General features: G+C 34.0%; 2 protein-coding genes across 3 annotated transcripts in view; one reads left to right on the forward strand and one right to left on the reverse strand.

The window, feature by feature from the left end:
- The window catches only part of LOC110286137 (melanoma-associated antigen 1-like), a 168403-nt gene that overhangs the window by 85430 nt on the left and 66641 nt on the right, over positions 1–16332 (reverse strand). The window lies entirely within an intron of this gene.
- LOC110287174 (cerebellar degeneration related 1) lies at positions 13046–14746 on the forward strand. Its single transcript, XM_021153816.1, is given in 4 exon segments — positions 13046–13116; positions 13204–13601; positions 13604–14033; positions 14035–14746. Coding segments are annotated over 4 exon segments (1611 nt in total).

A 16332-nucleotide genomic window follows, 5' to 3' on the forward strand; every position in this document is an offset into this window, starting at 1 on the left:
TAAAGTAATAATTAGAGTTTCAAAATTTTATTGGGAGGTAAATAAACACTGGGTTTGATTGGTAGACAGTGTATACATGTATTGAAATATACTGAACTCCATTAATATGTACATTTAATACATGCTAATCAATGGTAAAAAAAAATACTGTAAAGCATTATCTCTGGGGCATGAGAGCAGGTAGTGACTAGAAAAATAATACCAACGTCTAAAGTGTGTTGGTACAATTGTCTTTATGCATGTATCAACCTGTATTTCAGCACACTAAAAGTCTAGAGGAGCTGCAGTTTGGGGCAAGCTTAGGAGATGGAAAACTTTTCTAATGAAATTCTCACTTTGCCTCAGGAGCTCTTCATGCAGCACTTTGCATTTTTTTTAATTGGATGCTCCTAGCTGTGTAAGATAAAATACAGCAAGTTGAATATGAGCTGAGAAAACAACTGGCCAGTTCACAAGCAAAATTTGGAGATGCTATAAAAGATCTAAAGCTTACTAGGTTGAAAATAAAAGAGCTGGAGAAATGGCTCACCAGTTAAGAGCATTGACTGCCCTTGCAGAATACCCAGGTTTGTTTCTCAGAACCCACATGGTAGCTCAAGAGTCTGCAACTCCAATTACAGAAGATCTGACACCCTCTTCTGACTTCTTTGGACACTAGGCATGCATGTGGCAGATAAAACATACTAAGACATTGGTAAAAGTGTTATCTAGACACTAGACTTAGACTAAGTCAGAATAAGGAATTCAAAACGTAAAAAATACATCTGGTTCTCAATTTTCCATGAGCCGATTGCAAGGCTAAGAAAGGCTCAACATTTGCTTTGGAAATGGTCAAAGACAATAGACAAGGCATTTTATATATATATATATCTTTGATGTTCTTAGATGGCAGAACCAAGAAGAGCAATGAGAAGTAGGGCCTCTTACAGTCGTTACAACTATACAGTAATTAAGGGGTCTATTTGTTCCCCACTATTTAATTTTGAATTATTAATGTAAGTAACTGCTATCTGATTTACACTCTTCTTTCTGGATGTTAAACGTTTATTGTGGTTGTTTTTTTTCCCATTTTATTCTTGAGAAGGGAACAGAATAATCTGCATGTGGAACAGACAAACAAGGTCAACTGGAAAGGGAAGGCTAACTGTGGTGGATTAATTGTGATGTTGGCCACAATTTATGGACTTTCTGTGTTTGTTCCTGTTGCAATGTGGCTTTGTAGGCCCTCCACTTCCATTCTATTGACCTTAAGTCATATACCTGCCTCCTTTCCCTGTTAGAATCCTGCCATCCCTTGAGAACAAGTCTAGGCTAGCATGAGTAAGAAAAATGAGTGCTGATTATCATTCAAGCAAGCTCCTAGACATGCAAAACATGGGAAAGCCTAAGGCTTATCACCAGAATTTCCCACTTGTCTATAGCTATATTCTGATATATAATGAGGCTAGCCAAGAAATGTGTCCAAGTGACTCACGGGCTCATGAAAAATAAAAGGTTGATTTAAGCCATTGAAATGTAAAGTGTATGCTATAGTACAATGATAGATAATACAAGTTCTAGCAATCACATAGTCTTGAATTAAGGGACTGTATTTCTTTTCTGGGGACACTATTAAGTTACCCAACTCAAAATTGGATTCCTGCAGATACTAAATAGTAACCAGAATGAAGAGTCAACTTTTATAGGATTGATTTGGGTTGTTTTGTTTTGTTGTTCATAAAGAACCATGTATGCAAGTGGTGAGACATTTCAGTGGTTACAAATGCTTATAGCTCTTGAAGAGAACTTGAATTCAGTTACTCTAGTTTCAGGGATCTCACATCCTCTTCTAGTCTCTGACTGGTTCCTACATGCATGAGCACAAACTCACACACAGATCGTTTAAAAAAATAAATTAAATTAAATCTGAAGAACACATGCACACCACAATCTACATAGGTGGTACACCACAATGTACATTGGTAGGGGTGGTTTGAGAAGAAGAAAAAAAAAGGCTACAGAATGAATACCTTTGTTCCTCGTTCATGCATAGACATTTAATCATCAGTGTGATTATTAGGAAGTATGACTTTTGTCATGTAATTAGGTCATGAAAATAGATATCTCCATGTTCTTATGAGTGAGGACTTACATATCTACCTTGCCCTTTTCATTGAATGAGGTGCATGCAATCAGAGTACCATCTTAAAAACAGATAGCAAACCATTGTCATACACACACACATACACACACACAAATACTACCTTTTGAATTTCCAAGCCTCCATTATTTATAAGTGACTAAGGCTATGTTATGTTGTTACAATAGACAATATGAATTAAAACAGTGAGTATGTTTTCAACATAAAGCACCTATTGAAATGTGATTATCTAAAACTGATATTTTAGGATTTGGTGCTTATGTCAAACAAATGACAGTGAAACATACAAGTGTTTGCAAATCTACCCACTCCTCATAGTGTATTCAAATCTTATCATAAAACACAGGCTGGACTCAAAAATCACCTCGCCACTACCTCGCAGCAAGCAGGCTTTACAGGTATAAGCCATCACCCCTGGCCAAAAATCATTCTTAGGTTGTTGGGTTTAAAAAAAACAAACAAACTAATGTCTGACAACTACAGTATTTAATTTTACTACATGTTCTGATATTTTAGTTACTAATTGCCAAATATGAACTGGCATGACACTGAGATAAACGTATCTGCATTTTTCTAAATTAAGAAATTGGAGTTAAAGGTTGAAGCTATTTTCATGAAATTAAAATAGTAGTAGCTCCATTTTAATGAAATACACAGAACTTTCAAAATGTATATATTCTTTTGATGTGCCTATGTACTGTGTTTTTGAAAAAGATTTATTTTGTGTGTATATGTCTGTCTATTTGTATAGATCTCACACATATGGGGTGCCCAGGAAAGACAAAAGAGGGTATCAGGTCTCCCAGAGTTGAATTTCAGGGATTGTGAAATCTCCAACATGGGCATGTCTGATGGAAATCTTCAGATAAGCTCTGTATCAGGCTAGCAACAGGTGGGCATTAAATCACAACATACCTCCTCATCAAATGGCAAACTGGAAGGCATATATCACATAGAAACTTTAGCATTACCTCATCTTTCGTGATGCTGGTAAGGACAGGACTTAAGATGGTTCAAGATGGAGGGATGCACATTGAGTATGTTCTTTTGAAATGACAGGAAGTCCACATAGGTAAAAGTGAGTAACGGTACAACAGTGAGCTGAGATGTGTCTGAACTACATTCTGTTGAAACACTTGTAAATACATTCCCCCCAGGACCTTAGGCATCAAGAGAAGCTTTTCTGAGACAGGAAAATATAAACTTTGTGTTATTCTTTAGGGGAAAAACAAGTATGTCTACTAAAAATGGAAAACGTATGTTGGGAAAACAATGGAGTAATAATAGTGGTAATTAGGAAAATACATTGTTTAAATAATTTATCATAATGTGGCTATTAAGAAAACTATTAAACAGAAGTCCTAAAATAGACAGAAATAGCCTACTATAAATCATTTTAACAGTAGGAAAGGAAAATTCAGCTTTGTTTATGAGAGTACTGTTTGGAACTCTACCTATCACCCCCATATTGTGGCAGATGATAGTGGGGAGCTGTAAAAGCCTAAACATGCTAGAGAATTTGTTTTATAGGAGTTAGGGCAAGTTAAAATTGACTTATGGTATTTTTCAGAATTTTTTTTCTTCTTAAGGCCCTGAATTCTTGGCTTCATTCATGACAAGATGGATGACATGAACTGAAATCAGACCAGAGGCTCTGGTGAGCTCTTGCACTGGGATGGGGTGGCTGACAGAATATTTGGAAAGAACTTAAAGTCAGGAACTGAATACTGACATGAGCAAGCCACCTCTATTGGAGATGAAGGATGGATTTTTATGCTATGGAGCATAGCAGAGTAGAGAAATTGAGAAAAGATGTCAATGGAAGTAAAGAAAGTCAGCACTGTTACTCAGAGTGGAATAAAACCTTTATTTTAGGGTGAAAGACTACTTTTAGATATGGTCAAAATGTTTCTTTTTCAATATATATCAAATGCTTGAGTGTTTTCGGAGTAAAAAAAATATATCACTTCCAATCATTTTGTGATCTAAATATTCTAGCTCTCCTGAAAATATAAATGTCCCCTTTTAGGAAACTAGTAGGAAGGAATAAACAAAAGTCCCTCAAGAGCACACACACACACACATTCACACATACTCACACAGTCACTCACACACACACACACTATACATGCATACACAGCCTCTCTCTCTCTCTCTCTCTCTCTCTCTCTCTCTCTCTCTCTCTCTCTCTCTCTTTCACACACACACACACACACACACACACACACACACACACACACACACACAGCAGCCTCAGAAAGAAATATAGAACAAATGAATTAAATAGAGCAAGGAACAAATGCTGATGTTCGAGGTGGAAAGAAGCCAGGCTGCTGGCATAGATGAACCATGGGCTAGAACAGATGTGGGTATATGAAGAGGGTTACAGAAAACCTGGATGTTGGGATTTCATTAGAAAACTGGTATTTAAAGGTGTTTACCCTTATGGAGTTTAATCTTGACCTTAATAAGCAGAATGTACAGTAGTGAGGGATCACAAAATTGGTGATAGGATCCAAATTTTTCATTATGAGGTCTGATGGGATAACTCAGTGGGTAAAGTCACATATCTCAAAGTCTTATGATCTGAGTTTAAGTCTCAAAACTCACATGGTGGAAGGTAATAAGCAAAGTCCCCCAAGTTGTCCTCTGATCTCCACCCTATCTGAGCAGTAAATAATTGTAAAGCATAAAATTTGTGTGATGAGAGCCCACAAAGGAAATTTAAAAAAAAACACTAGACACATTTAAAAGGAGATAGTTTTATTATAAACATCTTTAGTGTGAAAATTATAATATTAAAGTATATAAATAAACATATACATATATCAATATAATCACATTACAATAATAGTGATACTTAAAACTTATTAATAATTATAGATAAAAGAAATCCAGTACCAAATGGTCAGCCCTGAAAACTCATATACAAGTAACATATAGACTGAAGAGGTTGTATATAGGAATATACATTATATACCTGTATTATATATATATTCCCATATTATATATATTCCCAGTATTATATATTCATATATACATATATATGTGTGTGTATGTGTGTATATATGTATATATATGTGTATATATATATATATATATATATATATATATATATATAAACACACCATGAATTTGAAAGAGACTGGGAGGGTTTGGATGAAGGAAAGGGAAGGGAGTAATTATAACTTCAAAAATAAAAGGTGTCATATACATTGACAGGTGTAGAAAGGAAAAAATAACAAAATTCCAAAATAAATTATGAGCAAATAATATCAAGTATAATTAATGTGAACTTTCAAACTATGAATTCAGTGACAAATATTCTCAGATGAAATAAAATCTGTTTCCTTTTTCCCCCAATACTAACAATTTTGATTACAAGTTTTTATGATGTGGACTATCAAGAGACATGCCAGATCTAAGTCATACCTGTTATTCATTGTGTTAATTATCGATTAATAAAAGCTTAATTTGTTATAAGTTAAAAATACTGTATTATGTTTTATTTGAAAAGGGGACATTTAAAAGAGGAAATTTTGACAAAATAATTAAATAGAAGATTTTACACTTATTTTATTTTAAATCAAGCAAACAAAAATAGAAAACTGAACAAATAATATGTTTGATTTACTGAAGAGCAATATAAAATACTACCTTAACAAAAATAAAATACATCAATAGTCTATGGGAAAAATTATTACATATAAGATGCAAAGAAATTATCCATATTATATATTTATATTATATTATATACAATTGAGATACTTTCTCCATATGTGAAATAGCATGAGTAGGAATTAGAGAAATTTTAAAAAGGACAAAAAAACAAAACCCCAACTGAAAGCTAACTGAGATAAAATAGCTATCTTTCTAATATAATTGAAGGGAATGAGTATGTGACTCAGGAGGCAGAACGTATATTCAGCATACAGGAAGCTCTGGCCAGGCTCCATCCCAGCACTGCATTGCACAAACACAGTGACATACAGATGGTGTGGTGAAAGGCAGGGTATGAAACTACTGCATATAGATGGGCTGTATGTATACTGGGATCTTAACTCCAAAGGCAACAAGGCAATGCCTGGGTGACCAGTTCTCTGATCCCTGCACAATCTTCTCCCTCCCCAGTGTATTATGTTATGTTATAGAAAAGAGAAAGAGGTGCTTTCTATAAGCAGCTGTTCATATAGAGTTTTATCTTTTAAATGAAACAGAGACATACCAAAGTACTACTACCAAGTAAGATTTTTAGTCCTAGAATAGTAAAGTAGATCAGTTAATTACAGTAATTACATTAATAAATTAAAGAGAATAACTATACTTTATCCTGATAATAATTTTCAAAGACACCAGAAAAAAAATGGTATCATTCTATACATATTCCTAATAAATCAAAAGAATGGAAGGACATTTATATAACATGAAAAGAAGCATATATTGGAATCAATGGAAATTATTTCTGTAAATGAAACACTAACAAATTTCTATTAAGATAAAAATAAAATAAAAGAGATTACTGTTCTTTATTCAACAATATAAGTATGCACTATTCTAAGAGTCATAAAGTCTTTACTAATGTTGTAATAAGGAAACATCATATAAAAATATCAGAGAAGAGGCTAATGTTTCACTATTAAAATGGACATGATTATGTGCATCATAATTAAAAATATTCAACTAAAAAATACAATATTAGAAGTAGAAACAGCTAAATATGATGACTGAACATAAGATAAATGTTAAGACAATAAATAATAAATTTTTAAAATGCAACTGTAATACTACCAACAACAGTCACACAGAATAAATCAGTATGTTCAAAAATAAGCATACACAAAACAGAAGCATGGTCAAAACAAAGAACTACTTGAGGAGATGATGATACTAATTATCTTGACTTGATAGTTACAAATTATATACATGCATAAAACTATATATATATATATATATATAGTAAAAGATGTAGTATCATTCATTAGAATAACAGTTACGTATTTAGAGAGAAAAAAAAACAAAGAAAAGGCCTATAATTGTTTGTGACTACAACAAAATTAGACAAACGAAGAAAGAAAATAAGTATCTGGATACAAATTCATGAATGTAAATGTGCCAATTTGTGCCATAACTTGAAAGCTCTCAGGCATTTCAAAAGTATGTTTCAATGGAAGTTGATGCTAAAATTCATGAAAGTCACATATGCACAAAAAGGGGGAAATGGGAGAAAAGATGAATAATGAAGGAAACAACATTGGTGTCATATTTAAAAATATCAGGCCTCTGCTAATAAATCAATGAGTTCCTAACCTCAATAATCGTTAAATACTTTCCACAGAACAACAACAAAAAAAAAAAAACTCACCTATATATTTTAAGATAGAATTTCAGTTCAGTGTAGAAATAATGACATTTGGAGATCTCGTTATCTTTTCTGAAAAGAAAACTTAACTTCCTATTTCTCAGTAAACCCAGACACACAAAAGAAAGCAAAATTTAAGGAGTCTAAAGTATCAAGCAAGAAGAATATACAATTATTAGAAGGAAATATGAGAAAATAATTTTATAATCCTACTAAAATATAGCACAAAACCAATAAAATAGAAAAGAATGAAATATTTGTCTATTTTATATAATAAAATTTACCTTTCTGGAAACCAGTACCTCAAATACATACAGAAAATGATAGGCATTTGCAGTTGCAATCTGTATCAGAAAAGAGGAAATCAGCTATACTATCCAGAGAGCTCTTAAAATTAAATTTTACAAAGACAAATGACACAATTAAAGTATAAGATGAGAAAATTTTCCAACAGAAGAAAAATGGATATATGAAAAAGATGATTAACTTTATTAGTTAATGCAGGAAAATTATGTCCAGCTATTATTTCCATCAAAATTGTTGATATAAGCTAAATAGAATGGTAGCAGCCAGCATGCAAGACAGGCAATTCAATTCAAACATTTTGATGTAGACCTTTTATTTCTAAGTTATTAGCTTATCAAAAAATAAAAACTTGTAAAAGTAGACAAAATAGATTCAAAAATACTCTTCATATTATTATCTATAAGTACAACAAAATGCTATAAGCCTAAATCCTAAACACACATCATGTGAAAAGAATGTAATAGGAATACAATTTGTACTAAGCAATGTACTGTAACTATCTAAAAAATGGATTTCAGGCTGGCAAGATGCACAGCAGATAAAGAAAGGTTCTTACTGCTAAACTTGACATCCTGAGCTCAATCCCCTCATGATCTGTGGAGAAAACAGACTTAAGTATTTTCTTCTGACCTGTCATATACATATGAACACACACACATGCACACATACCCACTAATACTAATAATGCAATACAAAATGTTATTTTATTAATATATAACAATATGTAATAATTCTATTTGTGAAACACTCAACAAATGATAGACATTAATAGACAAACCATTTAAAAGGTCAAATCATTATAGCTAACTCTATGCAGTGATATTAGGAAACAATGTTTTCAATTCTTACTGAATATATTACTACCTTATTAATCATTTACCATAAACATGTATTTGTGTGTGAGGGTGTATATATGTTTGTGTGAGTATGTGCATATGTGCATTCAGATACACATTCACGTGTGCAAACTCGCATTTCAAGCATTCTTTATGATCAGGTTACATCTTTAAGACAGGGTCTCTTAATGAGCTGATAGAATCTGCTAGAATGACTGGCTATAGTGAACCCCAAGGTTCTGTCTATCTCTACCGCCCTTCAACAATTTGGTTTCAGATAGCCACTGCCATTTTTATGTGGGTGCTGGGCATCTAAACTCAGGGCATTATGCTTTTATGGGCAGGTACTTTACAGACTGAGCCATTCTGGTTATAAATAAATAAATAAATAAATAAATAAATAAATAAATAAATGCCTAGCCTGGCCTCCTTTTGGAACTTTTTCTGCTAAAATTTTAGAGTGTATTGGGTTCCTTTTCCAAAGATATATATTTATAAGGTATATATATATATGGAGAGAGAGAGAGAGAGAGAGAGAGAGAGAGAGAGAGAGAGAGAGAATGCTCCTCTTACTGCCAACAACTTGTGAACAAAGTACCATTTTAGTAAATGTTCTTCCTGGTATAAACCAGCACCACTGGAAAGTATATATCATATACTGTACCAGGAATTTCTTTTAACAGTCTCCAATGTTTGGCATCTGTATGGCTTGTAATTTTTTTCTGTGATAAAGCACGATAAGGCTAACAACATTTGACTCAGTAACTTCTCATTTTAGTTATTTATTTTAAATATTATCTAAACAAGTTTTCAAATAAGTATAAACTTGACTACATGTAATATGATACAATGTGGGTTCTACACAACTTGTACTGTACATATGTTTACCATAGCATGTTTTAATAGTACTAAAATGTTTTAAGGAACTTAATGTATGCCAAATTGAGACAAATAAGTATATCATATATTGAAGTCATAACATAAATGCACAGTTTACTGTTGTGAAAATTTACAACTTCCATTAAGTCAAAAAATAGATTGCAGATTGGTCAAATCATTTCATTCTGAAAAAATACATAAACACTGAAAATTCTGGAAGAATATACACCAAAATATTTATAAAGTTTTTCTGTGAGATTTAGATAATTTGAGGATATACTTTTTTAACTTTGTTTCTTTATATTTTGAAATTTCGCAATAATACATAGTTACATATATTTTTAATATTTAAGTAAGTAATAAACTTTGAATACAACTGTTTAAATGTTTTTCTTCAATATAAGATTTATTTGGATGGTAAGAACTTTGGGGAAAACAAAAAATATAAAGAAAAGAATCACATATCCTTCTTATACTATGATAAGCATATCATATTTTCTAATGGTCATTTGTCTCTGATCATATATTTAAGAAGAGCTGCAGCCACACTTTATATCATTAAGCTGATTTTAAAACTAGAATTAGAATTACCTAATTTACAAACTGTAAATATTTTAATCACAAATATTATATAAAATTAACATGTTTTACTTATTCTTTTTCCCTTAAAGCTAGAGCCAGTGACTGGGGAGATAACTCAGCCAATAATGTACATGTCTTACAAACATGGTTATATTTTTAAATGGCTAGATCTAGTGGTGTGCCCTTAAAATTCCAGCACTGGTGAGACAAAGACATATGAACACATAATTGAAAAACTCTAGACCAATGAGAGATGTTGGATCAAAAGAAAGAAACAAAATTAAAGCAGATGGCTTCTGAAGAATGACATTCAAACTCATCTCTAGTTTCCACAGGTATACACATGTGTATGTGCACTCACAAACAATAGTGTAACTACACATTTATGCGTGTGTGTGCGTGCACACACACACACACACACACACACACACAGTCTAATGAGTTTTTCCCATTTTTATAATAGCCATTAATATGCGGATCATCATTACATATGAATTATCTACCTTTTTCGGAGTTCAATGCATCTAACCACCTGACCATCACTGACTTATGAAAATTATCTGCCTTTCCTTGAAAAAAAGATCTTGTGCTAAGTGGTGGTGGTGCATGCCTATAATCTCAGCACTTGGGAGGCAGAGACAGGTGGATTTCTGAGTTCAAGGCCAGCCTGGTCTACAGAGTGAGTTCCAGGACAGCCAGGGCTCTACAGAGAAACCCTGTCTCAAAAAAAAAAAAAATTCTTGTTAGGTAAGCCAATCTGGCCTTGGATTCTTGAATTCTTAATCTGTCTGCTCTACACCATAGAATGCTGAGATTATAGGTATGTATTACCACACCCAGCTTGCATTAATCATATTCAACCGAATTTGGATAAATGCTTTGGATAAATGTTAAAATTCCCTATGTTCCTGATTAAGGAAGAATGGACTAATGAAGGTAAAAGAAGCTCAAACAACACCTCAATGCCATAGGTGTTACCCTTATTATGCAAAATGGATGTAAAACTTCTCTACATCACAAGCTTACTGTACCAACCAAATAAAGCTTCTTCAGTATCACCGTGAACTTTACTTCTACAGGAATGTTCTGTGTGACTTTGAAAACTCTCACAGCATCTTATGTTTACTTTTTCTATATGCCCTTACCACAACTGATAATTGTCTGTACTTTATATGAATCCCCAATTAATTGTAAGCTCCATTAAAAATGCCTGGCACAAATCTGGTGCTCAATAAATTTTATTGAATGGATGGATGAATAAATGAAGTGATAACACTTTGTCAACTCTAATTCAAAAGTTACTGCTATTTCACTTGTTATTGTTGTTACTTTTTATTATCACACAGATGACTGCAAATCTTCAGATACTACTTGTATAACTATAACTTTACTATATGGCTTTTATTTTTTTCATACCAGCCAGAGGCTTTAGCAGCCACATTGCTAGAAATGCCTGAAGAGAGCTGAGACTTACAGAACCAAAAACACTAGCTCTCTAGCTCACCATCCTGGGATTTAAGTTGTAGTTACCATTAGGTGGATACAAGGCAGTGGTCAGGAACTCAGGGAATCAGTGATATTTGGAAAAACAGGAATATCCTGGAGGTCAAAACAAACTAATAGTAAGTGATCTAGATAATAACTAGAGAATGGTGATTGACAAGATATTAAAATGGAAGGGAAAGTTAAATGTGCAAGCATTAAAATTCAAAGCATGAAGTTGTGACTGTGATTCTAAAATGAGATATATTTGAACTCAATACTTCATAGTCTCCTTACTCTCAAGCCTAGTATTAGGAAATACTTGAGCCAACTTTCATATACATGAGCAAGGGATGATACAGTAGTAGCTTGTTGAAGGATAAGTCTAATAAAATAAGATTCTGACAGTGACAGGTTAATTATGAGTGTGTGTATACAGGAGATTTTAAAAAATATTTTATTCACAGTATGGAAACAATCAAACTTTTTAGCCTCACACTCATCTTGATTTTCATTGTCAGACATAATAAAGAACAGAGTGGTAGAATGGTAGATTCTGGAAATGGACAAGCTTGGTTCAATCCTAGCTCTTTTATTTACTTTTGTGGCCTTTGGACAAGTTACTTCACCATTATATATCAGTTCCTTCATCTGTAAAACAAAGATAATAAAAACTCCTATATCAATGTTTTGTGAAGTTTAAATGAGTTGATGCATGTAATGATCTTAGAACAGTGCCTGGACAAAGTAAATGTTAATGCATTATTGTTATCATTATTGTTATTATTATTATTATTATTATTATCACATAAGGACAAATATTAAAAGAGACAAAATAGACAAATAGGTATTGTTATCTTTACCTATATTATAAAAACATAGTGTCTAAGTATGAAATTTTCTCACTAAAAGAAAAATTTCACTTGTGCTTGAGCATAACTGACTACCAAAATATAATCATTAACAAAATTATAAAATTACTGCATCAATTTTATCCTTTTTTCTTAATATAATCCCTAAAAGTTAAGGAATATACACTTCTCAATATCAAACAATCACAAATACTACTACTGTTGGCCCACAAAACTTTTTCTATAAGAGGTAATGTGCTATTAAATATTTTGAAACTAATTCTACTAAAAGCAGAAATAGTTGACAGGTTAGTCTTAAAATATCTGCACTCAAAAAGGCATAGATGGAAAAGATTGGATTTGAAAGATCCCAAAACTAGGGAAATACTGGGAAAAAATAAACTATGAAACAATTTTCAATACCTGGATACGGCAGACACCAAAAAACCTGAATGTCAAAAAGCCGATACACTGGAGATACTGCGCAGTTGTTGGAAGACATATCGATGCTGGAAGATGTGGAGATGTTGGAAGACAGGCAGATGCTGGAAGCCCTGGAGATGCTGGAAGACTTGGAGGTGAAGGAAGACACATGTACTCCTTGGAAGACATGGATTTTTCCCGAAGACATGGATTTTGGGAAGATGTGGATTTTCGGGAAGATGTAGATTTGTGGAAGGCGTAGATTTTCAGGAAGACTTGGATTGTTAGGAGGACATGGATTTGTGGAAGGCGTAGATTTTCAGGAAGACATAGATTTTCCGGAAGACTTGGATTTCTGGGAAGACTGGGATTTATGAAAGACGAGGATTTTCAGGAAGATGTAGATTTTCAGGAAGATGTGGATTTTCAGGAAGATGTGGATTTAAGGAAGGCATAGGTTTTTCAGGAAGACATGGATTTTTGGAAGGACATGGATTTCTGGGAAGACTTTGATTTTCAGGGGAAGACTTGGATTTTCAGGAAGACGTGGATATTCACGAAGACATGGATTTTTCAGGAAGACTTGGATTTTGGGGAAGTCATGGATTTTCAGGGAGACTTGGATTTTCGGGAAGACTTGGATTTTCAGGAAGACATTGATTTTCGGCAAGACTTGGATTTTCGGGAAAACACGGATTTCTGGGAAGACACGGATTTCTGGGAAGAATTGGATCTTTGGGAAGACTCGATTTCTGGGAAGACTTGGGTTTCTGGGAAAACTTGGATTTTCGGGAAGACTTGGACTTCTGGGAAGACTTGGATTTCTGGGAAGACGTAGATTTTCTGGAAGACTTGGATTTCTGGGAAGACTTAGATTTTCAGGAAGACTTGGATTTTCTGGAAGACTTGGATTTTCGGGAAGACTTGGATTTTCAGGAAGACTTGGATTTTCGGGAAGACTCGGATTTTCAGGAAGACTTGGATTTTCTGGAAGACTCGGATTTTCAGGAAGACTTGGATTTTCAGGAAGACTTGGATTTTCGGGAAGACTCGGATTTTCAGGAAGACTTGGATTTCTGGGAAGACTCGGATTTTCAGGAAGACTTGGATTTTCGGGAAGACTCGGATTTTCAGGAAGACTTGGATTTCTGGGAAGACTTGGATTTCTGGGAAGACAGATTTCTGGGAAGACTTACATTTTCTGGAAGACTTGGATTTTCGGGAAGACTTGGATTTTCGGGAAGACTTGGATTTTCGGGAAGACTTGGATTTTCGGGAAGACTTGGATTTTCGGGAAGACTTGGATTTTTGGGAAGACTTGGATTTTTGGGAAGACTTGGATTTTCAGGAAGACTTGGATTTTCGGGAAGACTTCGATTTCTGGGAAGACTTTGATTTTCCGGAAGACCTGGATTTCTGGGAAGACTTCGATTTTCCAGAAGACATGGATTTTCGGGAAGACATGGATCTTTGGGAAGACATGGACTTTTGGGAAGACTTGGATTTTCAGGAAGACTTGGATTTTCAGGAAGACTTAGATTTCTGGGAAGACTTGGATTTTCAGGAAGACATGGATTTTTGGGAAGACTTGGATTTTCAGGAAGACTTGGATTTTCAGGAAGACATGGATTTTTGGGAAGACGTAGATTTCCTGGAAGATGTGGATTTTTGGGAAGATGTGGATTTTTGGGAAGACATGGATTTTCTGGAAGATGTGGATTTAATGGAAGACAAAGATTTTCTGCTGGAAGATGTCAATCTTCAGGAAGACATTAATCTTCAGGAAGACATACATGTTCAGGAAGACATATCTTGGCTGGAAGACCTGGAGGTTATTGGAAGACATGAATTTTCAGGAAGACATAGATCCAGGAAGACCTGGATTTAATGGAAGACATGGGCATCTGGAAGACTTGAACTGATGGAAGACATAGATGAGCTGGAAGACCTGGATTTTTCTGGAAGACATAGACTGGTTGGAAGACCTGGATTTTTTTCTGGAAGACTTGAGATTTTTCTGGAAGACCTGGATTTTGTGGAAGACGTTGATTATTCTGGAAGATGTAGATTGTTATGGAAGACATGGATTTTTCAGGAAGACATAGATTCTTCTGGAAGACTTGGATTTTTCTGGAAGACATGGATTTTCCCGGAAGACATGGATTTTTCTGGAAGACGTGGATTTTTTTTCTGGAAGACATGGATCACTTGGAAGACAAAGATTTTCCTGGAAGACACAGATTTTCCTAGAAGATCTAGATACCACGGAAGATCTAGATACCATGGAAGACTGAATCTACTGGAAGACTCTGAGGTTGTTGGAAGACATATATCATCTGGAAGACATATTTTCTGGAAGATCATGATTGTTTGGAAGACCTTGTCAGTGTTGGAAGACTTGCAGTTGCTGGAAGACCTGGAGATGTTGGAAGACCTTGGTACTGGCACCACTGGAAACCCTAGATATTGGAAACATTATAAGCACAGGATTTTTGGAGACACTGGAAGGCTTGGAATTTTGAAAACATTGGTTACTCTGGACATTAAAGATTTTGGAGGCCCTGAATGTTGGAATACTTGATACTAAAAGTCATATACTAGAAGTTTTTGATATTAGATATTGCAAATCTTGTATTTTCAAATCCCTGAACAATGGTATCCATGGATAACAAAAGACCTGGATATATTTATAAATTACCAATAAAAAAACCACTTATTGAGAGATAACAAAAAGCCTGAATATTGCCATAGTCCTGTTAAAAACCAAATAATGTATAAGAATTATACATAAATGATACTGGTAACCCTAGAGATTAAGAGACCTAGATGCTAAAAGATCTAGTTATTCATGTTTTCAGAGTAATGGAACATTTTGATGTGGGAAAAGAAAGTTCTTGAGGATGTTGAATGACTTGGGTCAGAGAAGAACTGGTAATAGAAAGATATTACAGGAGTTAAATGAATGTAAAAGCTGGGTGGTAAAGAAAAGGCCAATGAAATGCTATATTATGAAATCACAGATTTTTACTGAGCTTTACTGAGCTTGTTATAAACTGGGCTTGTTAATCACAGATAAGTAAAGGATTAATGGGTTCCTGTCCTTCCTGGGGGAATTAGTGGCTACTGATTGATAATAGGAGGAGAATCACTGTCTATGGATGAGGCTCTTGTGAGCCTCTCATACTTCAAAGGATCATTGTACACTCATGGACATATGAATGGCTCTGGTGAAACTAAGTGGATCACAAAATAAAGTCTTGAATGTACAGAAAGAACTTATAGTGGGGATGAATACTGACAGGGATAAGGAGATTAGAAAGGATAAGTACTAGAGTAATCATAAAATATTATATATACATGTATGAAATAGTCAAATAATAACTTTGATTTTTAAAAGGCACTGTGAAAATCAAGATTTAGAAGACATTTATAGATATAACTGAAAATACAGTACAAGAGACTGGAAAAGCTACA

Source organism: Mus caroli, unplaced genomic scaffold (genome assembly GCF_978045245.1).
Source record: "Mus caroli unplaced genomic scaffold, Mus_caroli_1 scaffold_5, whole genome shotgun sequence".
In the NCBI taxonomy this organism is placed as follows: Eukaryota; Metazoa; Chordata; class Mammalia; order Rodentia; family Muridae; genus Mus; species Mus caroli.